This window comes from Rhipicephalus sanguineus, unplaced genomic scaffold, assembly GCF_013339695.2.
Source record: "Rhipicephalus sanguineus isolate Rsan-2018 unplaced genomic scaffold, BIME_Rsan_1.4 Seq215, whole genome shotgun sequence".
Lineage (NCBI taxonomy): Eukaryota > Metazoa > Arthropoda > Arachnida > Ixodida > Ixodidae > Rhipicephalus > Rhipicephalus sanguineus.
Genome location: NW_023614786.1, coordinates 411,787 through 437,912, shown reverse-complemented (window position 1 = coordinate 437,912; position 26,126 = coordinate 411,787). Strand labels below are relative to the sequence as shown.

At 43.2% G+C, this 26,126-nt stretch overlaps 1 protein-coding gene across 1 annotated transcript in view; it reads left to right on the top strand.

The window, feature by feature from the left end:
- Window positions 1–24,936, top strand: part of LOC119376726 (cytoplasmic dynein 1 intermediate chain 2-like) — a 59,493-nt gene extending 34,557 nt beyond the window's left edge. The window contains 11 exon segments of the mRNA XM_037646465.2: window positions 6,937–7,062; window positions 8,913–9,057; window positions 10,469–10,470; window positions 17,045–17,158; window positions 17,399–17,519; window positions 21,632–21,757; window positions 21,760–21,791; window positions 22,074–22,149; window positions 22,152–22,213; window positions 23,531–23,656; window positions 24,312–24,936. Coding sequence (XP_037502393.1) covers window positions 6,937–7,062; window positions 8,913–9,057; window positions 10,469–10,470; window positions 17,045–17,158; window positions 17,399–17,519; window positions 21,632–21,757; window positions 21,760–21,791; window positions 22,074–22,149; window positions 22,152–22,213; window positions 23,531–23,656; window positions 24,312–24,467 — 1,086 coding nt within the window. The 3' untranslated portion in view covers window positions 24,468–24,936.
- The last annotated feature ends 1,190 nt before the right edge of the window (window positions 24,937–26,126 follow it).

The window sequence follows — 26,126 nt, the reverse complement described above, 5'->3', positions numbered from 1 at the left end:
CATTGGCATGGCTCTGTCGAGAACCTGCTTGCCATGCAGAAGTCGTGGCTTCGATTCACATTCGAACGAAAGATTTTTTTTATCGTCTTTCTTATTGCATCTATCTCAAATTTTCGCTCAGGACAACGCTGATTTTTCACTCACAACCAATGACGCTGACACTGGAATTTCTGTGACACAATAGTTTACGCTACCGCGTTAAAATTTCTGTGAGGTATTCGCCTTGTATATCAGGAAGGTGCTTCACTTTTAAGGTTTTAGACCCGCACCCAGCACTCTTCATCTATCTCATTCGGCAACCCTCTTGACATCTGTCTTTGTCAATGCAAATTTTGTAATCAGCTGTTCGTCTGTCTTCTTTTCAGCCTGATGCATGCCATAAAAATCATAGCATTCGGAGGAATAAATTAGTTGCGAGTCAGCACTGTCTCTGTGCATCCTTTCTAATAATAATAATGTTAAGGTTTAACGTCCCAAAACCACAGTGTGATTATGAGAGGCACTGCAGTGGAGAGGTCCAGAGGCAAGTGGTACGACATATTGGAGGGAAACAGCACGAAAGACTAAACACCACATAAGAAGGGCACATACAACAGCGCTGTTGTATGTGTCCTTCTCTGCCTGGTGTTTCCTCTTTCGCGCTGTTTCCCTCCATTGTGAGCTCCAGAAGTTTTGACCACATGGGGCTCTTTAACACGCACCTACTAAATCTTAATACACGGGCCAAAAATGTGGCCGCCGCAACGAGATTCGATTCCGGGACCTGCAGGTCAGCAGTCGAGCACCATAACCTCTAGAGCACCGTGGCGGGTGTGTGCATCCTTTCTTGCATTCCGTGTTTTTGCACAGTTCTTTATCTGTGTAGCATTACTGGGTGATTCCACGAGATCGAACATGCCTGTCCGGTCGCAATTTTTGTTTTGCCTGGGTTTTTTATATGTTATGTGGGCACATTCAAAGTGCACGGAACCAAAATTTATTTCCATGAAACGCTCCCGGCGCGACAAAAAAATATTTGAAGGTGGCGGTGCGGGCCTCCTGTTTTTGCTCGCTGCAATGTTTTCGGATTTCACGGCCGAATTTAACGCAAACTAAATGATGTGTGGAAAATTTTTTTGCTGGTTTTAATACGCATTACTGTGAATTACATCCATGCTTTTTTTTATGCCGTCCTCAAAAAGAAGAAAATGTGAAAAAATGGCAAACGCGGCCGAAAACAAAAAAGGGTCCTAAGTTTGAGGCGCCTTGGCGCCTTTGCTATTACAAACAGAAACTTGAAAACAATGTCAAATATAGAAAAGAGCCTTTGCAACATTTATACGGAAGGTCATTTTCCTACAGGCAGCGCGAAAAAAGAAAAAAATAGTTAAATTAGCGCGTTTTTCAAAAGTACATTTTCAAAAAATAAAATAAAAAACTCCGGTCTCAAGTTTAACGACAATTTTTTATCGAAGAGCGCTTATGTCAGTGAACACGCGGTTTTAATATCATATGTCCTCATTTGCTTTGTTCACGAAATATAACGGGCCAAAATGACCCTTGCTGTGTGTGCTCACTTCAGTGCGACTGATGGTTGTTATCAGCTTGCATTGTGCGTAAATCTCGGTTTTAATTATTCTGCTGCAGCAAAACCTTGCTCTGGTGGCTTTCGTCAAGAAAAATGTGTTCTCAGATTTATTTGCTTTTAACGTGGCGAAAATGGGCTGCTGCCGCCCTCTAAAGGGTAATTCCACGAGAGATCGAGCATGCCTGTCCGGTCGATATTTTTGTTTTGCCTGGGTTTTTTATGTGTTATTTGGGCACATTCAAAGTGCACGGAACCGAAAATTATATTTCCAAGAAACGCTCCCAGCGTGCAAAAAAAAAATATTTGAATGTGGCAGCGCGGACCTCCTTTTTGTTCACTGCAATGTTTTCGGATTTCACGGCCGAATTAACGCGAACTATAAATGATGCGTTGAAAATTTTTTTGTTGGTTTTATTACGCATTACTGTGTCCATGCTTTATTATGCCGTCCTCAAAAGGAAAAAAATGTGAAAAAAAAAAGGCAAACCCCTGCCCAAATCAACAAAGTTCGCTAAGTTTGATGCACCTTGGCGCCTTTCCTATTTCACACAGAAACTTCAAAAAGTGACAAGTATTTCAAGGAGCCTTTGCAACATTATGCGGAAGATTTTCCTACAGGCAGCGCAAAATAAGAAGAAAATAGTTAAAGAAGCGAATTTTTTTTCAAAAAAGTACATTTTCAAAAAAAAAAAAAGCTCAGGCCTCAATTTTGACGACATTTTTTTATCGATGAACGCTTATGTCAGTGAAAACACCGTGTTAATATGTATTTCCTCATTGCTTTGTTCATGACATTTAAGGGGCCAAATTACCCTTGCTGTGTGTGCTCACTTCAGTGCGATTGATAGTTGTCATCAGCTTGCATTGCACGCAAATCTAATTTTAATTATTTTCCTGCAGTAAAACTTTGCTCTGGTGTCTTGTCGTCAAGAAAAATGTATTCTCAAGCTTTAAAGGGCCCCTGACAGCAAAATTTTTGTTGGTGACTTTTTTGCTGTAATTTGTAGCTTTGTGTCTGGTAATCCCTAAGTTGAATCGTAAATGCTCTAGCGTATCGTATAACTAATTCTAGCGTAGCTAATTGTGACCGTTTTAGCGTCACTTCAAAACGCCCGCCTAAAAACCACAAAAAACTAGCACCCCATGCGTGGGAGCGTCAGAGACTACGTGCACTCAAGCTGTGGTGACATTGAAAGCGCGGTTTTCAAATCGGGGCCCCGCGCGCGGTAGAGATTGAAAGTATGGGGTGCCTCGGTATGGGTTAAACCTGTTAAGCGCGTGTGAAAACTACCTCAAGAGCAGCCGGATAACAAAGCGAAAGGGGTGCGGAACAATAGGCCTCGCCGTATTGTGCACGTGCACCCGGCAAACCTTCCGTGACGTCCACAATACTTGCTTTACTCGTCAGGGCCTCTATGTCATACCAGGATGTCGCGAGGTGCAGCCAACTCAAATGAGCACTCATGCTTACTTTTAAAACCAAATTAAGGTATCTTAAAGGCAACGTCGTCACTAATAATCAGTCAGATGTGTCCCGTATACAGGAAAGTCAAACAACAAAAACATCTCGAGGTTTCAATTTTGGTGTCAGGGGTCCTTTAATTGTGTCTAGCGTGCGCGAGGGTGGGCTGCTGCCGCTCTCTAAAGGCCTAACGCGTACACAGTTTGCAGCTTATAACCTCAACTTACCCCGCCAGTATTCGCTAATCAAAAGCACGCGAGACACCGCGAACACATGGTTTAGGTCACTTCGTCAAAACTCTCCTTGCACACAGAATAAAGCATCTGTATGCAGCGAAGGCCAACTTAATCTGTAACTAAATGCCACGATCAGCAGGCGCGCTGTTATGCAGTTGTTTCTCACTGCCTGCTTGCTTCCCTTCCATTACGTGCATTGTATGCTCTAACCATCTTCCCCATTCGACGCACACTGTGCCTAAACAACATTTGTAAAAAGTTAGCTCAATCATTTCCGAGCCGTTTATTTCACTTAACGCTGTCACATGTTTTCGGCGTCGCAGATAATGTCTTCCTGTATCATCTCGACCTTTACCTCAGCATTTCAACAGCCAGAAAACGTGCGGTGCAGCATGATTAAGCCATGGGGCCGAAGCTGCCCAATTGATGATGTTTTATTGCCACTTTACTAAAGTGCTTTCCCACGTCGAGGACAGCAGAGGTCATTGGTGGCGCCAGACGGACATTACCCTTAGTTTTGACAATGAGTGTGGCCTACAATTAATTACTACAGCCCAAAGCGCTTAGACACCCTTAGTCATAAAATTTTAAACCTTGAGCAGTTCTGGAAACGCATTCATGACAGCTGCGCAGATGTGAGATAATTTGTGCAGCGCCGTTCAGTATAAACGTTTCGACTTGCTCTAGGTCTAGCTGTTCACTACACGCGATGCCCGCGGCCCATGGCTACGTCCTGTTATTCTGTGCCGATTATTTACGCGTTCACAAGAAGAAGATTGCTGAGGAAAACATTTTCGTTGCACAAATTTTCTTTCTTTGCTCTTTTTGTTGTTGCCTACCTCCAGAAGCTACTGTCATAGGCTGAGGATCTTCGCAACACCTGCGAAGTCTGCTTGCATTGCTTTACGCTCCTCAAGGAAAACCTGTCTACACCTAACCGCGATGAGGTAGACCAGGCATTTCTTTGGGAAGAAGAAGCGATTGATATCTTGAACAGGCGCGCCCATCTTTCCCTGATGATTTTCGGCGAGTTTGTAGGCTGCAAACTGTTTACCGTTAGCCATTTAAAGGGCGGCAGCAGCCCGCTTTTGCACACGCTAGACACAAATAAAATATGAGAACACATTTTTCTTGATGAAAAGCCACCAGAGTAAGGTTTTGCTGCAGCAGAATAATTAAAACTGAGATTTACGCACAATGCAAGCTAATAACAACCATCAGTCGCACTGAAGTGAGCACACACAGCAAGGGTCATTTTGACCAGTTATATCTCGTAAACAAAGCAAATGAGGACATGATATTAAAACCGTGTGTTCACTGACATAAGCGCTCTTCGATAAAAAATTGTCGTCAAAATTGAGACCGGAGTTCTTTTATTTTATTTTTTGAAAATGTACTTTTTTGAAAAAATTCGCTTCTTTAACTATTTTTGCTTTTTTGCGCTGCCTGTAGGAAAATGATCTTCGTATAAATGTTGCAAAGGCTCTTTTCTATAGTTGACATTGTTTTCAAGTTTCTGTTTGAAACAGCAAAGGCGCCAAGGTGCCTCAAACTTAGGATCCTTTTTTGATTTTGGCCGTGTTTGCCATTTTTCACATTTTCTTCTTTTGAGGACGGCATAAAAAAAGCATGGATGTAATTCACAGTAATGCGTATTAAAACCAGCAAAAAAATTTTCCACACATCATTTATAGTTCGCGTTAAATTCGGCCGTGAAATCCGAAAACATTGCAGCAAGCAAAAAACAGGAGGCCCGCGCCGCCACCTTCAAATTTTTTTGGCGCGCTGGGAGCGTTTCATGGAAATAAAATTTTCGGTTCTGCGCACTTTGAATGTGCCCACATAACATATAAAAAACCCAGGCAAAACAAAAATATCGACCGGACAGGCATGTTCGATCTCTCGTGGAATCACCCTACTTTGAATTGTAACCAAAAAAATTAATATTGAGCTGCACAATCACACTCCTAAAATTTTAACATAAATGTCCAATAAAGTTACCTGCCTACTGTGTTGTTTCTATATTCATTTAATGTATCTCAAAATTGCAATAATACTTGAAATTATGAGGAAGGAAGATTTTTGCTACTGAAGAATGTGTAAAGTATGAATACTACATAATTTTTATGATGTATTTTTAATAGATGTTTATAAAAGAATTAAATGTGAAAATCGGTAAATACAATTTAAAGAGGCCCTGCACGTTTTTCCAAGTTACCATAGAATGACCTCACTATGACCTCAAGATGAGTACTTTCCCTCTGTGTTTGTTGCCGTGAGTGCACTCGTGTGTCATGGCATCCTTCAAGGCCAACTCCGGTGATTTTTCGAGGTCCATGGATCTCAATAAAATTCGCTGGGTACGTTCCTTTTCACGTTCCCGTTACATATGCCAAATTACAAGCTGGAGACATACGCAGATTCATTGCAAATGAATTTTATTGATTGCCCCGACTCTCCCCACCTCGCTTCCCAAAATTATTGGCAACATTGGGTGCGTGACGGAACCGAGGGGCCCCTAGAGCGTCTGCTATCCGCAAGGCAACAATCGCGAGTGTTTGGCGAGCGCTTCGTTGGCTGGGCGTGTGAATTTAAGTTTCTTGTGGTAATGCGTGCGATGGGTGGCAAGTGGTGTTGCGTTGTGGGCTGCACACGATTCCCCGTTGGCAGTCACGATACACTCGCACCTAACGATTACCCTGCGTCTCTATATTAGAGTGTTTTAGCTAGCAATGCCGGTTTACCGCACGGAAAGTACGGTAATACCGTACCGGCTAAAGACTGCACATGCGTGAACACCACGGAAACACTTCCCGTAGCATATACAGGGTGCACCGTGACCGGGCCTATCGGTATACGGTGAGCTGCGCATCGTGCGAAACAACGTAACCTAATGGTGCGAAAGGTGGCTCATACTTGGCTTACATTAAATTCCTTCGGCCGTACCAACGCGATGTTGAACGCCGCTATTGCCAAACTTATGCACTCTTTCCATAGCAATATTAAGAAGCTTTAGTTAGTCCGCGAACTTCTCGGCGATAGCATTTTACCCAATCACGGCCGCACAGACTTGAGCTCCCTGGACAGGTGGTGCCATCTGGCGGTAGAATGTGCAACTAGGCAAGCAAAGAGCTAAACAATGTTGTTCCACTTCATCGAAGAGGAATGACCATTACAGTTGGCCTCCAAATGCGTCGGAATCGCAGCTGTCATTTTCCGACAGCTCAGCTTGTGCACGTGACACGGTCAGTCACACACAAGATTTTCGACGGAGTCACCTTTCAAATGAGCGTCTGCTCTTCGCAGCTTTCATACTACGCGCTGGTGGGACGGCATGCCTTGCATGATTTCCGGTTTTGTAACCACTTATACGTCACGCGAAGACAGTATGCTCGGTTGGGTTTCGGTTTTGGTGTTGCGCTTTTTGCTTATTTAAAATTATTCTCCAATTTGCCGAGTGTTTCTGCTGTCGGACCCGTGACAGGAGCGTCTCAGGAATATAAAAGCACCATTACTTTGACATGGCCAAAAAATCGCCGGAGTTGGCCTTTCAGGGACAGTGAATAACCAACACTTTTCTAATGATGCTGCAAGGGCTCAAGCTTTTGTAAAGCATTAAAGGTTTATCGAAGTCATTTATCATGTGATAACGTAGATTTAATACTCTGCAGTTTCCGGAGCTTCTGGTAGCGTCATATGGAAACAACTATGATTCTCCAAATGACCCTGATGGTGTCTGCCTCGTATGGAACATGAAATTCAAGAAAACCACACCTGAATACATCTTCCACTGTCAGGTGTGTATGTGCCACATTAACAACTTCTTGTCTGTATGCTGCCCCTTTACACACTGCCTCTTTGCTTTTTTGTAAGCAGCAATAATATATATATATATATATATATATATATATATATAATATATATATATATATATATTATAGTATTATAGTTCAGTCAAGGTTCAACTTCCAGTAGCAGTGGCTGTGTTTTTATTGCTTGGTATGATAATTGCTTGGTATGCAAGCTTGGTATGCTTGTGACACCAATACGAAACAATGAATCAGTTTAGATAAATTATTGTTTGAAAACTGGTCTGTCATTAATTTCACCATCATAAGTTAATAGAAGAGGAAACGAAGGTCAAAATTACGTTTTTAAATTTCACGCAAAAATCTCTGCAAATGAATGTCAGTGTGGCGTCATGGATTTTAAAGGTTCTTCTTTGTATTTTGACCACATTGGCTCAACGAAATTTCCTGAAGCTTGGCATGTTAAGTCTATGGCTCCCGTATAGGACAATGTACTGCATTTTTACAGCTAAGGACAATGTAAGCTCTCGTATAGACGCGATCAAAATGTATGACATCACAGCGAGTTCTTGTGGGAACTTCAAGGTGATGTTGCCATCTGCATTTTCTTTTTCCATGTTTTGTTGCCTACGAACAGTCTTCTCACTGCGACAGTTTTGCTTTTGGTATTGTGGAAGGTTAATTTACTAATACAAGAAAATCATTTTTCTCTTTAGTGTCCCTTTAAGGACACCCAACTGGTTTAAATTTTAAGGGGGGACAGGGCACTTGAAAAAAGTTTTTTATTTCTTGATCGATATTGATGAAACTTCCCGAGTTACGTATATTTGTGTGTTAATTTCAAATATGCAATTATTTTTCTGTTATGGTGTGTAGTTTTTAAAATACAAAATATTTTATGTGCCTTTTGGGGAGCAAGACTTTTTCTGAACCGAGTTAGTTACAAAGTAAATCAGTATTCACAATAATCTGCAACCAGAACTGTGTGCAGTGCAACAAAAATGGATGTTCTAAACCCATTAGAACAAAAGTTATGGTATGTTGAACGTTCACGAGTGAAATTCTAGCTTGAAAATGACTCACTCATGAATGTTCAACATAGCATAACTTTTGTTCAAATGGGTTTAGGACATCCATTTTTGTTGCACTGCACACAGTTCCGATTGCAGATTATTGTGATATGCTTATTTACTTTGTAACACAGTCAGTTTAGAAATAATCTTGCTCCCCAAAAGGCACATAAAATATTTTGTATTTTAAAAACTACACAATATACAAGAAAAGTAATTGCATATTTGAAATCAACACCTAAATATACGTAAATCGCCAAGTTTCATCAAAATTGATCAAGAAATAAAGAAAAAAATTTAAGAGCAGTGTCCCCCCTTAAATGATCAGAAAGGCTTTCAACTCGATGTTTCTCACAGCCGCTGTGGTTCTTTGAGGCATCAAAATCCATCAATCAGTCAATCTGCCTTTTTAAATGGTCCTCCATTTTGCCACACATCAAAATATCGCTTACGTACTCATGCATTTGGCCCTTGAAATGGCATTTTATTCCGTGGGATATTTTACCCACACAAAATAAGTGTTTCAGGTTCTATTAAAAGCAACGTACAGCTTCCATCATAAACCGAATGCACCTCAAACACCTCTTTTTTTTTTTTTTTTTTGTGGTGGTGTGTGTTAGATATCTGGTTTGGTGATGTGAATTGGCTAGCTTAATGCGCCTTCCTGTCAATTCATGTGGAAGCCTTTTCAATTTTAAGCTAGTAGGACATGCATCTTTGCTGCTCTGGTTAATGGCAGCTGTACTTCCGCATCTGTCCACTTTGCAGTCAGCAGTGGTGTCGGCATGCTTCGCCAAGTTCCACCCAAACCTCATCATTGGAGGCACCTACTCTGGCCAGATCGCACTTTGGGACAATCGGAATAGCCGGCGAACACCTGTCCAACGGAGCCCTCTTTCAGCCGCTGCGCACAGTAAGGATTGCCTACCGGAACATCATCCTCTGATAGGCAGTAGTGCACCTCATCAGCAAGCTAATACCAGCTTGCTGTGCAAGAAGCACCATAGCTCGAGGAATTTATTGAAGGACCGAATTTTAGTGAACCACAAGTACAGTAGATCGTCATACGGAACCTGATGGGACCAGGAAAACATGTCCCTTTATCAGGAGTTCCGTTTCCCAAGAGATCAACCAGAGTGCAGAATTCAAGTACGAAACCAATCATATTAGAGGAAGTTGTTCCGTTTTAAGCCACTGTTCCCTTTAAGAGATTTCTGTTTACCAAATGTCTATTGTATTGAATACCAATTTATGAAAACGATGGCAGCTTTTGTGCCAGATGGCAGCAACCTAACTCTCCCTTTCCTTCTATTCAGTTTAGCACTTGTATTCTTTCAATTCAATTTGCACAAATGCAACAACTTGCATAATTTGCAATGATCACGAGGCACACAGTATTATAAGGCAGAGATGGATTGAGGAAGGTTGTCAACAAGTATGTAAAAGTCAAATTAATATGTTGTCAAAGGGAACCAAATGTGCATACCAAATACTCTAAATGCATGATAAATTCCTGTGCAACACAGTGCGACACAGTTGTCAAATTTATTTGTTGTATGTCAAGTTTACTTCTACAATCTTAGAATTTATAAATATGCTCTAGAAATGTTTCTTGTGAACTGAATTATTGGAGTCTTTCTTTCTTTCCTTTTTAATTCCCGAATTGTGACTCCCTAATTGGGATCTACAACTACTATATAAATGAAAATAAATGCAGTTTTGATGTACAGTATAATCTCATTAAACAGAAATTGCTTAAAGGGGTCATGAACCACTTTTCCAAAATGGCCTCAGTATCGGAGTTAACTGCCTCCCGAATCGATTGCCGCAAAAATTTCTCGAATCTGTCAAGAACGAGTGGAGTTAGGGGGGTTTGGCGCACGCTCTCAGCACTTTCTCTCTTTTCTCATCCCAGCGAGCGCGCTGGAAGCTACACAGGGAGGGGTGGCATGGGGGAAAGAAGTTACCTCAGCGCGCGTCGTGAAACGCAATCGCTCTCCCGCTGTGATTCGCTTGCGTGAGTGTGGCTACCACGCGAAGTTAGCACACTGAGGAACGCGGTGCCGGCAAGTGGCGGCACCCCGTGGCAAGAAGCGCATCTGATCTGAACGCCGCTCTCGATTTATGTTGGCTATCGGCCATTGAGGATGCTGTGTCTTTGCGACGCGGAGAAGCAGATATGCGATGTCAACCAGCAGGCGCTCCGCCCACCGACGAGAGTGAGAACTGGCCTCTGTTTGAAAAGAGGGCGCATGAGAAAACTGCAACTTCGCGCTCCACTTGCCGCCTTTACGTGGCACGCGCAACTGCAATATTTGGCTGAGCAGTTCATAGCCGTGTCACCTTTCCGCAGGATGTGTTTTTTCAACAAGCCCAAGGGGTGCTTCGTGACCCTTTAAGCTGAACAACACTCTTTTGATTGGTTGGTTTGTATCTGGATAACAATAAAGAAAAAACTATTGTTAATCGCAACCGAATTCTTTTTAACTTTCTGTAAATGGAACCACATAAGGTCGATTCCACGAAAGATCAAAAAACAGTGTATATTTGATGTTTCCGATTTTCCTGATAATTTTGAATGTTGTGCACATATGACTGCACAGCACGAAATCGCAGATTGTTTTCAAATAAAAAATTTTTTCAACACAGCAAAATTCGACAAGTGTCGCCGGTTGACGACGACCATTTACGAAGAGTGCGTTTTCGTAAATTCACAATCATGCTGGCAGCCACTGAAGCTATATATTACAAATCTTTCTTTTGGTGGAAGTAGAAGTAAAGAGGAAATAGCTCTTATCATTTCATGGAATTCTGAGCAAATTATGCATTTTTAAAAATTCACGAAAAACGCTGCATTTTTGAAAATCAGTCAACTGTGGACGCTAGGCTAATTCTGTGACACCTTAGCTTGGTTCATTTGCAGTATGAATAGCCTTTGTAAATAATGAACCTCTGCATTTGTATTTCCTCTAATATTTTCAAAATAGTAATTTTTCTGCTCGAAACACCACCCCAAAAAAAGAAATTCTCCTCACTTCGAAATCTATATAAAAAAAACCCCAACCTCAATTTTGTTCAAAGTCCCCAAAACGTTCTCAAAGGACTGCAGAATGATATTATCAAAAACATGTTGCATCATTTTATTAGAGAAAAGCAGAAAATGTCAAGCATTGTGTTTCCAGAGCGTGGTGGCAACTGCGTAAAGGACACTCTAGTAACAGAAAAATGCAGTAACACGTCTTTTTTCTTCTCTGAGCTTCGCTAAACAGCAGTAATGATCTATGTGGGAAAGTGGGAACTGTTTTGTGAAGAAAAAAAAGATCGTTCCAATTAAATGCATTTGCGACACCACTTACATTCCGTCACGGGCAGCACGACATTTCATTCCTCTGGATAATTTTTTTTAGTAATGCGCTATATAAAAGCATGAAGCTAACGTGAAATTTGTGTAGCTGAGTCAATCATGCATTGTAAGAATGTGAGAAATCGCAAATGGCGGCAGTGGTGAACGGCGAGTCCCGCAGTGCAACCTAAGCAACAGCCCACATAGTTTGCTCAGGCTTTGCGCTCTGCACGAGAAAAAGCTGGGTGTCGATTGCTTTGGTTACACGATACATTTTTCACCGCTCGTCGCTCTCCCGCCCGGTCTCTGGATCCGCACCGTGCGGATCGTGTGGCGGCTCGAGTGCCCGCCAAGGAGGTTATACTATTTCTTCTGGTGGAGGTGGCGCCCCCGTAAGTGAAGCCGGTCGCCGCCATATGTGCAAAAGGAAAACTCGGAAGCAGACGACGGAGTGCGCTCCGTTGCCCCGCCGTCGCAGTTGTCTTTGGGGACGGTGGCATGCTTTTGTAAAGCAGTTAAACATTTTACGAGGCCATGTGCGACTGTGGTCGCTTATGGCTGCACAAATCGCATAAGAAGACGCCTGGGATCACTTTTCACGTAAGTGTCCTCCATTAGTTCGCTGACGATTGTCTGTTTTTTCGTGCTGCTTTTAACTGGAAACAATTTGAAAGGTGCTCGATACATGTATACATGCGTGCAGTTGTAGCGACGAAAATTTTACGCTTTAAATGTTCGCTGACAACGTTGTACGTGACTTTTAAGTGTATACACGAAGTGGGTGCAGTCTACTGGACGTATAACCGAGCAATTTGGTACGAGTAGGAAGTCAGAACGCCCTTAGAATTCCGAGCTTTCTGGTGTTTTCTTGCAAGTCAAGACTGACGGCGTGCATGCATATTTATCGGTGCATGGATATCGAATTTGATGGATGTTTTATCGAGGAATTGGCAAACGCAACATTCCATGACGTGATTCTCCGTGTTACATGTTTCCAAAAGACTGCGCGCAGCGTTCTACTGGGAACGTGCCGGTCGAAGAAGTGGTTAGAGAGCTAAGGCGGTTACCAGCCGACCAGCTCTGACCACCTCTGCTCCATGTAAACAATTTTATCTCTAAAATAAGTGCCGCCCGTTTCATGGCCGATACCCCGCGGTGGGTTGCGCCAGGTTGCCAAGGAACAACACCAACCAACCCACTCTGCTCTATTCACTTCGCAGAATGCTGCTTCGCAGAACGGGGCAGATCGACGGCCTGGCACCTACAATTTGTACCTACAATTTTTCCTGCTTTCCCAGCGCATCTACAAAAGCCTGTTAGTTTCTACCTCCTTGACGTAGCTTCAACACAAATAGTTACGAAAAGAAAAAATTGCGGCAAAAGCAAGATGTAACTCTTTTGAAATCCGACCAAACCGAAATCGAAACACCGAAGGACGCGGCTGCTTTACTTTTTTATGCGTCTAGTCTGAGAGGGCGAGAGCTACCTCGTTTCGAGGCTGTGCGCGCTGCGCTTGCCGTGATGGCACACGTCGCCCACGTAGGTTAATGCTTGCGAATCCTCCTTCTGGCCAAATGTTCGCGTGATTGATGTGTGCTTATGTAAAGAGAATAAGTGCGTTCCACGTTAGCTTGTGGTTACCCCTTGAACACTGACGCCGTTACAACACAAAAACCCAGTTCCTAGTAACACATATGTAATTACAGCGCGCTCGATATACGAAGCACCCTTCGACAACAGATTATTCTGAAAGTCTGCAGCTGACGTAATAGCTCAGCTCAGGACTAGACAATCAACTCTGGGCGATCCAGCAGGCCAAGGAAGCTGCTGAGAGACACGGTCTCTCGGCCGACTCCTAGGCGGGAACCCAGCCCGGAAACCTGCAGGAACTTATTAAAGCTATTCACTCACTCACTCACGTAATAGTATGACATAATTTGTTTCATAAACGAGAAGAGGCAACTGTTCGTGGGTTTAAAGCAGTTTCCATCTCATTTTTTGATTGTGGGACTGCAAACCAACGCGCTCGCCGCGCGTATTCCATTGCCGTCTATGGCGGGTCGGGCCGGTTTTTCCTCTAGCTACATGGCCGCCGGCGGCTTCACTTGCTCCCGTTGGCGGCGGCCGGGACTGCCACTCCAGAGGTTCTATAGAACCTCCTTGTGGCCCGCGCTACACGCCTTCGTGTAAACGGAGTAGCATGCGTTAGACGGGCAGGTGCAAAGGGTGGCGCGATAGACGCCCGCCTGAGCAGACGACAGCAACGAGCACGGCTGTGCCAGTCAGCCAAACACCACCTGAGATAGAAGTTAAGCATCCAAATTGGGCTTCACTTTGGTGCGATCACTGTCCTACGCTCTGAAGGTGGCTATGGGTAGGCGTTATAGCCATGACCGAGATTTTGTACGGACTGCCTCATGGTGCACAAAAGAAAATTCCGCTGCAGCGGAATTTTCGTTATGTAGAAGATATCGCATCGAGGCTCTCTTTTGCGGAGGGTCATGAAGCAGGATGCGCGCTCAATTCAAGAGGGAGACCAGATCTGCCAGCACTGCTTCAAGAGAAAGAAGGAGATACAAAACAAAGCAGATGCAATGCAAACAAAACGTGTTTTGTCCGTGGCCAGAACTGCTGCCACCAATCTTCACGTAATCGATTCTTTTTAAACTCTGCATTGATCACATAAGGTTTGACAACGTACCCATTTGGGCCAACAAAAACCACACCTCTTGGCGACCGCTCACCAGAAATTCATTTCCATTCATGAAGAACCTTGCCTTTTATACGAATCTCTCAATTCTGGCACAGCTCAACATCATAAGAGACGCATGGAGGGAATGCGTTCTTTAGCACTCAAGATATGAATTATACTCAACTGAAATAGATGAAAGAAAAGGAGGCTACAACTGAAAGTGCCTACTGTGGACTGATGGATGTCTAACACTGGCGTGAAGTCGCAAACCACGCGAATGCATTTAATTGGAACGATCTTTTATTCTTTACAAAACAGTTCCCAATTTCCGACCATAGATCATTACTGTTTAGCGAAGCTTAGAGAAGAAACAAGACGTGTTACTGTATTGTCTTGTTACTAGAGATGTCCTTTACGCAGTAGCCACCATGCTCTATAAACACAATGTTGACATTTTCTACTTTTGTTCTAATAAAAATGATGCAACATGTTTTTTCAATATCATTCTGCAGTCCTTTGAGAACGTTTTGGGGGACTTTAAACAAAATTGAGGTTGGGTTTTTTTTATTATAGATTTTCGAATTGAGGAGCACTTTTCTCTTTTTGGTGTTTCGAGCATGAAAAATTTACTACTTTGAAAATTATTAGAGAAATACAAATGCAGAGGTTCATATTCACATAAAGGCCTATTCATACTGCAAATATGAACAAGCTAAGGTGTTCACAGAATTATCCATAGCGTCCCAAATTTGACTGATTTTCAAAAACGCAGCGTTTTTTGTGAATTTTTAAAAATACATAATTTGCTCAGAATTCCATGAAATGATAAGAGCTATTTCCTCTTTACTTCTACTTCCGCCAAAAAGAAAGATATTTGTAATATATAGCTGCAGTGGCTGCCAGCATGATTGCGAATTTACGAAAACGCACTCTTCGTAAAATGGTCGTCGTCAACCGGCGACACTTGTCGAATTCTGCTGTGTTGAAAAAAATTTTTATTTGAAAACGAACTGCGATTTCGTGCTGTGCAGTCATATGTGCACAACATACAAAATTATCAGGAAAATTGGAAACATCAAATATACACCCTTTTTTTATCTTTCGTGGAATCGACCATAAGTGAGCTCTGAAGGATTTTTCTCAAAAGACGAACAATCTGAAATACTAATTCTTGCGACACCTGTCCTCTACCGCGATAGCCACCTTCAATAAATAGTGACAAGGATTCTCCGTGGACAACTGCGTGTTATTCGGCCACCGATTGAAATAATAACTGTGGCATAGGTGTGTGTCTTTTATAAACACAAGGAGCAGAGCCTAGTCTATCCGATAGCTGTCAACAGTGCCCCATACCACGGTACCAACTAGCTGATACATTAAATTCATTGTGCTGCACCAAAACAGAACTCCTGTTAATGGGAATGTATTTCCAGTCCCTCGAGGTTTTCTTCAACGATATTCCATTGTATACAGTGCTGCACATTGCATAACTAGGGTAGCCAGATCTACACAACTTATTCAGTGGCTGGCTTGTTCATGGTTAAAAGTTTCGTACAAAGGTAGCATTCTGTAGTTGGTTCAGCTCTTGTTGCTTTGATGTGACGGAGGGGTCATTGCATAGCTGTTTCTGCCACAATAAATCTGAGGCTGGCATTGATGTGGCACCTTTAAAGCGTGTCTGTTCTGTTTCACTGGAGCGATGGCACTATATGCCACAACTGCAATTAACTCTACCTGTTTGCAGAAGCTCCAACACATGGTGCCTTCGTTTTATTCAGCAAAATTAATTTTTTTTTTTTCAGTGACATCATCCACTTTTGGTTGTGGACAAAGTAAGCAAGTAATGCCTGCAGATTATGTACAGTTGTACAGTCCAACCTGGATATATCAAACTCCGAAGGTGGTCATGAAACAATTCGTGTATCCATAATTTGAGACACAGTATATGCTTGTTTGAAGCTTATACAAAAACTCCGTGCTCCTTAAGCCATTCCTTGAGGTTGTGAAAACTGAAAAAATATGCCAACTTGTTTCCCCAAGGTTGCTTAGTTATAAGGCATGAAGCTTACCTGCTTGCTATTACATTTTCATCCACACCTTCTTGTGGAAGGCCCTTAACAAAACAAGGAGACTCTTTCCACTTGTGAAGCATCATAGTGGTCTCCTTTTCAGCCACAGGCAGTATGCTGCATTGCATGGCAATTCTGTCAGCTGTTGGCATTTTTACATTACACGTCTTTGTTGCGGCAAAGCTTACTAAAGCAAATTAATCAGTATGGACCACAAATAAAATCCCTTTCACACAAGCCATCCTTACTTTAAGACGCTCACCTTGCTTATTTCTCCATTGTGAGTGGCACTGCCCTTCAGATTTAGTGCACTGTGAAACAGCATTACAAAACCTGTGCCGTTTCATTGGCATGAACGTTACCAATGAAAGAAGCGATCACATTGCACAATGTTCAACATGCATATTCAATGTTATGATGAACAAGAGTCTAATATACGCATAGTACAATTCTGTCCTTTTGCATGGGATAAGAAAGGGGATGTTTCAACTGTTTGATGTAGCGAATAATTTGATGTACTACCCAGGTTCTGGTGCCATCAAACTGAACCCACTACAAAATGCTAGCTCTGTGCAAAATATGTGGCACAAGCCAGTGGTTTAGCTAGAAGAGTCATGCTTGCCTGCTCCTTCTATTTATGCTATGCTTTCAACAGGCGACTGCTCTTTATGGTGTAACTGAGTGGAATGAAGTTTAAAGCTTTGCCACTGTTTCTTGTTTTCTTTTTGCTCGTTGGTCTCAATATGGTGTTGTGGCAGTGACATTTTAGTCATTGCTTGTGACTTTGCTCTTGCAGCACCCCGTCTACTGTGTCCAAGTAGTCGGTACACAGAATGCACACAACCTGGTGAGCGTATCTACAGATGGCAAGTTCTGTACCTGGAGCCTTGACATGCTGTCAGCGCCGCAGGTCAGTCAACTGTGTACAGCTATTTTGACATCTGCGTGTCATCTCCTGGCTGAAAATTGTCTTGCGGCTTACCGGTTAGCCAGAACCAGTGCTCCGTTATACTAGTGCTCTTGCGAGTGATTGTGCTCGCAAGAACCTGTTACACCCATTGTGTGAAACCTGCCTAGCCTAAGCCTTTACCAACATGGGGTATAAGTGCACAGCTGCTCTTAAACGAAACTCGCCTTTCTTTTTGCCCAGGACGTACTGGATCTGACACAGCAGAAGCAGTCACGTGCCATTGCGGTCACCTCTCTCTCATTCCCCATGGGCGACTGCAATAACTTCATCGTAGGCAGTGAGGAAGGCGCTGTTTATACAGGTAATGGTAATGCCTGCCGTTTTCTGGCTGGAATCGCTACGCTTTCACATTTAAGGGGCAACTTCTGCTGTATTGTTGCTAAAATAAAACATTCTGAACTTCTCAAGTTTCTAGACTTCCGAATCCATGACGTCGCGCATCCAGACATACTGTTGCTGGGGCTTTGGCATGAAATTCAAGAAATAGTACTTTAACCTTCGTTTTGACCTTTACCCGTTACCTCAGAACTCACAGAAATGTTCTCAAGCAATACCTAACCATTGGTTGGTTGTTTCTCTTGGGCATCCCGTTGATGATTGGGGTCATATTTGGACATGCACCTTGAAAATTGTTATTTATACTCGCTGCTAGGGGTGTGTCATTATTTGAAACTCAAATGTCAAATCAAATTGTGTTGCATTTGATATCGTCTTCGAATCAAAACAGCGACTGTCATAATGGCGAATATTCTTTAAAATGTTTACCGATATTTTAAAATGTGAATTGCACCTGATATAAACAGAAAATTGTTGCAATGGTACTACGAAGTTTATCCCCGTGGGCATAGTATAGGCATAGGGCATGACAGCTTACGAAGTTCAGCAGCAACATTGCAAAGGGCATTATAACGTTTAACTGGGCAAGTTGGTGTGATTCCATCTTGAATGAATAAAGCGCGCGAAAGAACGAGGACGAACGGAAGAAACAACAGACCACGGTGCTGACTCGCAACTAAAACTTTATTTCACAACGAACAGAACAGAGCAAATGCCTTTTTATCTGAACACTCGAAAGTGGTCAAAAGCAGTATCAGCGTTGCATGCATTCAGTCTTCTTTGTTTAAATCATGTCACCACATGATGCAACAAAGTTTTGCAAGACAGGTGTCAAGACTACAAGAAGCAGGATACCCGACTTGGGTTATCACGAGAGCTTGTGAAAAAAGTGGCAAAAACAGTAAAAGCTAGGCCGAATAGAACAGCTGATGGTAATCGCACTACCACAAGGAAGAATTTAGCAGTGATTCTTCATTTGCATAGGTTATCACATGGAATTAAAAATGTGGCAACTATGTACCATGTTGACGCTGTTTTCAGTGTTGGCCACAAGTTGCGACAGGTATGTCCAGGCGTGCACAGAAAGTTAAATGGAGGAAAAAGTGACAAACGGCTAAGGTGCGCGGTCAAACATGAGAAAAATTTGTAGATTGTCAAACTAATGTTGTATATAAAATTCCATGTTCCTGCGGTAACATTTACATAGGGCAAACTAGTCGGTGCATAAACATTAGGATCCAAGAGCATGCGCAAAATGTTAAAATGGCACAGGTTCTCATTTGGCTCTTCATTGTTGCAAAAGTGGTTGTAATCCCGTTTTGATAGGACGGAAATTTTGCATGGGCACAGGGATCAGCGCACACGAGAAATAATGGAAGCTTTTTACATGTCATTGGAAGGTCACATATGCGTCAGCCAACCTTCGGTAGCCTTGTCACAGGCTGAAGTGTCATATCTCAGAGATAACTTGCCTCATGTTCATGACTAATCACTCACATGGGGTATTTTGTTGTTGTTGATACTTTTGTCGCCTTGTGCATACGTGATGGTCTTTTGATATCCTTTCCCAGATGCTATTTATTCTGTTCGTTGTGAAATAAAGTTTTAGTTGCGAGTCAGCGCCGTCTTCTGTTGTTCTTCTGTTCGTCCTCGTTCTTTCGCGCGTTTTATTCATTCAAGATTGCAAAGGGAGCCCAACTTCACCAGCTATACAGCAGTCATTCTTACTCACTCTGAAGAGGTCTGCACATGCAAAGAATACTTTTTTTTTTTGGTTCCTGATGCTCTGTTTGTGCCCTTAGCGCTAAAATTATGAATGCTAGGTGTGATTGTGGTTTTATAATAATGGTGAAAATGGTTGTACAATGTTAGAAAACTGTTTGAGAAGCAGTATTTGATATTCTATTAATTTCTGGCACTAGTATTCAATCTTTATTTGATGAGGTCTCAAAGAGTGCTCTTTGCACAACCTTGACAGCTAACTTGTGCTTGCTATTTGTAATGTCATGAAGGGAGCAGTTATGATGATGTCAACAAATGTTTTTTAGCAGTCTGTGCAACACATCTTCACTCTGTCCACGTGCCTTCTGTTTAGTATTTTTTGGCCTAAATAACATTTTATTGGAAATATGACCTCTGTAGCTTAAACTTTTCGTTTTATCTTTCCTGTCAAAGAGAACAGTATGATGCAGGATGTTTAACCATTTCCATACGGTGTTTTTTGGCTGAAAACAATTTTTAAAAATACCAATTTTTTTATTTGCCTCTTCGATTCTATGCGTCCTGAAACAACTTTAAAAAATTATTAAAAGGCGCTTCATTCGCAGTATACATGCACAATATATATATATATATATACAGGGTGTTTCAAGAAATGTGTCCAGTAGTTTTTAAAAATCACACAAAGGAGGTATCTGCGTGCTACCTGCGGCGTTACCGTTACTGTGGGAGAGGGCATTTTGAGAGGCGCACAAACATTAATTACGGCAGTAATTATAGAAATTAAGAAAATTAACTTTTTAACCAGTGGAAATAAGTGGTAGAGTCAAATGGGCGAATGGAAGCCTTTCCTGAGAATAGCCCATAGCCGCTTTGAAATTTCTGAAAGGCGGCCACTGGTAATCACCACGGAGCGATGAAATCTGGCTAATTTTGCTGGCGATACCGAAACCTACGCACCAAAAAGCGCGTCTGCCATTCACTGCGGAAACGCCCTCAGTGACGACACTGTTTCCCTCGCACGGGGGCGGGGGATAAGCGAGCGCCGTTATCATCCGTTGATCTAGATATGTCATGCATTTACCAAAGGCAAGCATGTGCGGCTCGCTCTGCAACGAAACGAAGTATCTAGATCAACGGATGATAACTGCGCTCGCTTATTCCCCCCCCCCGTGCGAGGGAAACAGTGTCGTCACTGAGGGCGTTTTCGCAGTGAATGGCAGACGCGCTTTTTGGTGCGTAGGTTTCGGTATCGCCAGCAAAATTAGCCAGGTTTCATCGCTCCACGGTGATTACCAGTGGCTGCCTTTCAGAAATTTCAAAGCGGCTATGGGCTATTCTCAGGAAGGGCTTCCATTCGCCCATTTGACTCTACCAATTATTTCCACTAGTTAAAAAGTTAATTTTCTTAATTTCTATAATTGCTGCCGTAATTAATGTTTGTGCGCATCTCAAAATGCCCTCTCCCACAGTAAAGGTCACACCGCAGGTAGCACGCAGATACCTCCTTTCTGTGATTTTGAAAAACTGCTGGACACATTTCTTGAAACACTCTGTATATATATATGCAGAGGATTGTTTTCAGTGCACTGCGTCATAGAAAGTGCCCTAATCTCTCCAGCCTTCAGGGCAGAAGATGTCTCTTTTAAATTTAAAAAAAAGTGCAGTGACAAGTGAGTCCGTGAAAACAAACCTTGGATGCGTCCAGTGTCATATGTCGAGATGCGATGTCCGGATCCAATGATTTAGAGAAACTATGCTGCCACACTCGCAGGAGAACTGAAATTCTTCATTTCACAAAACTTCGACGAACAAGTGCGTTTCGTTCTTTTTTTTTTTTTCTGAACGGAGCTTTTGTCGGCAGCACATGCCACTTGCGCACTCAGAAGGGCGCCGTTTTTTCATTCCGGTTACCAGAACCAAGTCCTTTCTCGATCAAAACACATGCTTTGAGCACGTTTTAAAATTTTTTACAGCGCCATCTGTTGAAGCCAAAGAAAACTCAGCGAAATGAATCAGGGTAGCTTACCTGCGGTGCCCCCAAACGCTTGTTTCACGGTGGACGAGCTCAGCTCTTCTTCAGTGGGAGCGGTACAGATCGTGTGGATGAGCTCAGCTCGTTTTTAGTAGGGAAATTAAAGGCAGCACTGTTTAACACACTGTTCCAAGGTGTCACTACAAATGCATTTGTTCATGTTGTGTGCCTGCTCTCATCATCTCCACCGCTGTCAAGAGCAGCAGCTTCAATTTTATGCAGTAAATTATGCTTGCATTCTTCTGCAGATCGAGCTGGTATCTTGATGTTTACTTTCATGTTCGTAGTAGTTCGAGCTCACCTTACGTATTTATCAAATGCAGCTTGTCGGCACGGCACCAAGGCAGGCATATTGGAGGCATTTGAAGGTCATCAAGGTCCCGTGACAGCAGTGCATTCACACGGTTGCCAGGGCCAAGTGGACCTGTCGCACCTCTTTCTCACGTCTTCCTCGACTGGACTGTCAAGCTCTGGAGCCTGAAGGTCAGTGGCCCTGCACCTTCCCTTGTGTTGTTTAATTTTACAGTTAGTCTCGATTTCCAAAGACCACTGAAACAATGAAAATGGCAAGTGTTTCATAGCAGTTTAGATTAGGCAAGAAGTATAACACTGTTAGAATGCTACGGTGAAAGTAACATGCTGTCAGCAGTCAGACAAGACTGACATTCAGACTCTGAATGGGTGCACGCAGAGTGTACATGTGAAAGTTCTGCAGATGGTTTGCAGGTTGCAGCAACATAGCTTTCTGCTTGCACTTGATTGCAGGAGTCCAAGCCCATCTACTCATTTGAAGACAATGGGGACTATGTGTATGATGTCAGATGGTCCCCTGTGCACCCAGCGTGTTTGCATGCGTTGATGGCACAGGACGACTTGACCTATGGAACCTCAACAACGACACAGAGGTGAGCATGTGCTCATTATCTAATGACACAGAACTGCTTTGAGAGAGAGAGAGAAAACATTTTAAAGAAGACTGCTAGAAGACCCGATGGAGCATAGGTGAACCCTTTGTATAACATGAACATACTTTCATTATGTCTGATGCTCATTATAAACATATTTCTTACATTACGATATGGACAAAACACAATTTGCTTTATACTACAGTAGAATCTTGGTGATACGAACCCGGCTGATACGAATTCGTAAAATTCCCCAGCCGAATTTCATTGTGTTCAATGGGCCAAAACTCGGGTGTTCCGAACACATCTACGGGTCACGACGGGTGATACGAACTTTGGTACCGAAACCGTCGAGAGTCTGCTGAGAGCAGCGTGCTCCAGAAGTATGCGCGCAGCCAGCACACACACAGAACTGTGGTTATCCTTTGCCACAACCGCTGTGGACGAAACCGCGGCCGCTATCGACGTGATCATGTATGGCGACAACGAAATTCCAGAAGTGCGTGTGCATCCAACGCTCACCAAGTCAAAGCAGGGCTGCTTGCCACAACCATGGTGGACAAAACCGCGGAAGATGCAATCATAGATTGCAACGACGCAGTGCTGAAGGCACGTGCGCGGCCAGTGCACACCGATTGAAAACGGAACTACCGATTGTTGCAACCGCCACGCACGAAACTGCAGTCGGTATCAACGCGATATCGATAGCAACTACACAGCTCTGAAGGCATGCAGATAATGCAGGTGTAGATAAAAGGCAATAAAGTCATCAAAAGGCACGAAGCGTTTCGGCATTCCTGTCATTCTTCGATTATGACTATGGTGGATCGGACTTTAGCACATAGCTTTCACTTGGCCTCAAGCGAAGCTTTGAAACGCACGTTTGTGGCAGCCAACTGCGCCATCCCTTATTGGTTCGTTTGCATGTGTCCCAGAAAGACATATGCGAGCTCTTTTGACGGAAATAAACGTTTTGTGTGTATATCGTAGTTTGGAAACGGGTTTCGCTAGTTTTTTGGTGATACGAAATTTTGGGTGATAGGAATATTTTCGTTCCGCTTTATCTCATACATTAAAACCCTGTTAATACGTGTCTGCTTTAAACATACTAACTCTTAAAACAAATAAATGGATCAAGCAAGCTTGCCGATTACCACTTACACTGCAGAATTTGATGAAAGCAGTATAGATACACTAAAGGTACCTTAGCGTGCCTCTGAAATGGCGTCAGTAACACTACACTTGGCAGAATCCAGGCCCTTTTGTGTGTAGGGCATTTGGAAGCCTTGCGTCTTCTGGCTTGTTCTTGCTCAACAGCTCCCCACAGTGAGTGAAGTGGTGGATGGAAGCCCTGCACTGAACAGGGTTATCTGGACACCTTCAGGACACCAAGTGGCTGTGGGCGACGACGCTGGAAAAGTCTGGGTCTACGACGTTGGGGAGGTGAGCTTTCCCGAAAAGTTCTTCAAGGGTTTCATATATTGCTGACTGTCACCATTTCATCAGTCTTTTAATCTTTACAGGTGTCAAATATTTATTACCTACAGTTGATATTAATTCATTCCTAATTAATTTGAAAAATAAAATAATTTCATTTTGCCATTACAGTCGTTATGTTTATTCAGCCCCTTCATTCAGTCTTGCATCAAATACCTAATTTGAGTGTTAGCTAAATTTCTACACAATGAAGTGAAGTGACAGCTTTACCAAACTTGTTAGTTTGTTGAGGTTTAACTGAGTCTTAATTTCATAAGTTAGATACATTTGGGGTTTAACCTTTATGACGGATCACACACAACTGGGCTGAAGCCTTTTATTACATATATCTGCACAGTTTATCAATCTCCAAAAATCACTTTATTTTGGGTGTTTTGTCATTATTTCACATTGTTGCCTCCTGGGGGGTGTAATATTCCAATGTGTTCCTGTCACATTACAGGGTTACCAAAAATACTGTAATGCGAAAAACAGTGAACAAATCTTTGAATAAGCTTTGTGAAGCACAGAAGTTGGTGCACGTGGCATGTGCCTTGGAATCCCCTCTGTGACTTCCAAGTTTGGTAGTTTGTGCCTTGATCTCTGTACTTTGCACATGCAGCAACTGGCCGTGCCAAAGAATGACGAGTGGTCCAGGTTCGTGCAGTCTCTTCAAGAGCTGAAGAACAATCAGGCCGACCAGGAGCTCGACAGCTTCAACCTGGCGCCTACAACAGTGACTCTGTCCTCGTCCTCACCGCTTTCCTCGTATGCCTGATCGATGTTCTCCTTGTGCGAGGACAGCCGGAGGTGCCATTCTGCAGCGACCACCAACCACACTGCTGTGCAGCTAATTTATGCTTTCGCATGCCACGTTGTAATTTAAGAAGTCTGCGAACGCTGGGGGTGAAAGGAACACAGATTTTCTGTTACCGCTCTTCTTGTTGCTCGTGCGGCTGAAAGAATGTGGGAAGGGCTGAAGGTTCTGCTCACGTCACAGAACCTGCGTGTGTACACATGTACAGAGTAGGCAACATTTCTATAGAGAGAGAGAGTAAATTAAAACTTGACATGCAGCGACATTGGTTGCAGTCCTAGTGTTTACCCCTTTCCTTGTTGCACATCCCCTTTTGTGCATACACGTATGGGTGGCGCTGTCGCTTGTTCCAGTGGTCTGTATTAAAGGGGGAATCGTGTAGCATTTATAAATAAAGTTACGATGATGTGCATATTTATTGCTGCGCAAATGGTCTCGCAATTTTCATTGCACTAGTTGTTCCTGTAGTATTCACTGATAAGACACGACTTGACACACCCGTTGGATGCCCCCCCCCATAACAGAGGCCAGCAGCCACGTAGTCACTGCCTTCCTCAGTGGTTTGAGAACTTCTTCACCAGGTGGACTTGGTTTCCTACATTGAAGGCTGGACAGTTTCATGTTTATGTACAAATTGGTAGTTTTGTGTGCAGACACTTTGCATAAAGATGCCACTGAAAGTGACACTGTGAAATGAAGGGGTCCGCTCTATGCACGGCTGGTGCAGAAGCCTAGCTCCGGTCCCAGCCGCAAATAGTCGTACCGTGCACGTGTCAACGTCCCCTTCCCGTAGCGCGAGTCATCGCAGCTACGACGGGTTCGGGCGAATAAGGCAACAGGCTAGAACAACAAACAACACTTTATTGCTACTCTAGCAATAACGCGCAAATGTCGCATAGAGGGATAGTCCGCTCTAGTAGAAAACAAAGGGTAACGCTTACACCTTCGGTCGATGTTTGGCTCGCGGATCTTGGGGCGGTGAGGTGGTACCTCGCAGGTCGACAGAGCAAGAGAGACCGTCTCCCTGCCTGATTGGCAGTTTTGTTCACCTCTCGTCTCCCTCCTCACCGCGAGGGTTCTTTCCCGCGAGCCGGGATGCGAGGATTGGTGCGAGGAGCGGCGGGAAAGAAGGGGTTGTCCGTAAAGGCGACGGTGCTCCTCTCCTAGTGGTCCCTTCGCTCCCGCCGTCAGTTAGCGATCGCGCCAGCCTTAAGGAAAGGAAATGGGCGCGCTTGCTCTCCCACAGAAAGCAGTGACTTTGTGGCTGCTGCGATACCATTTTCAGTGACTGCTAATTTCATGTGCTCGTAGTTGCCCTTGTGCATGGAACATTCTCATGTGCAAGTAAGCACACATACAAAAGAAAGCCGCTTAATTTTAGCTTGAATATTCAATCAGTGATTTTCGCAATTGGTGCAAAGAGTTACTGCTGTCAGGGTTGTACAAGTGTGCATAGTCAGCACAATTCTTATACTCCTTGATTAAGTATATGTATGGTAGCCACTCTCCAAACCGTATCAGAAGAATATGCTTGCATTATTAACCACAGTCACTACCCCTCATTGTGTGGTTCAGCACACTGAATGAAAGGAATTTTTTAGGGCTCTGTTTTTTTTTTTT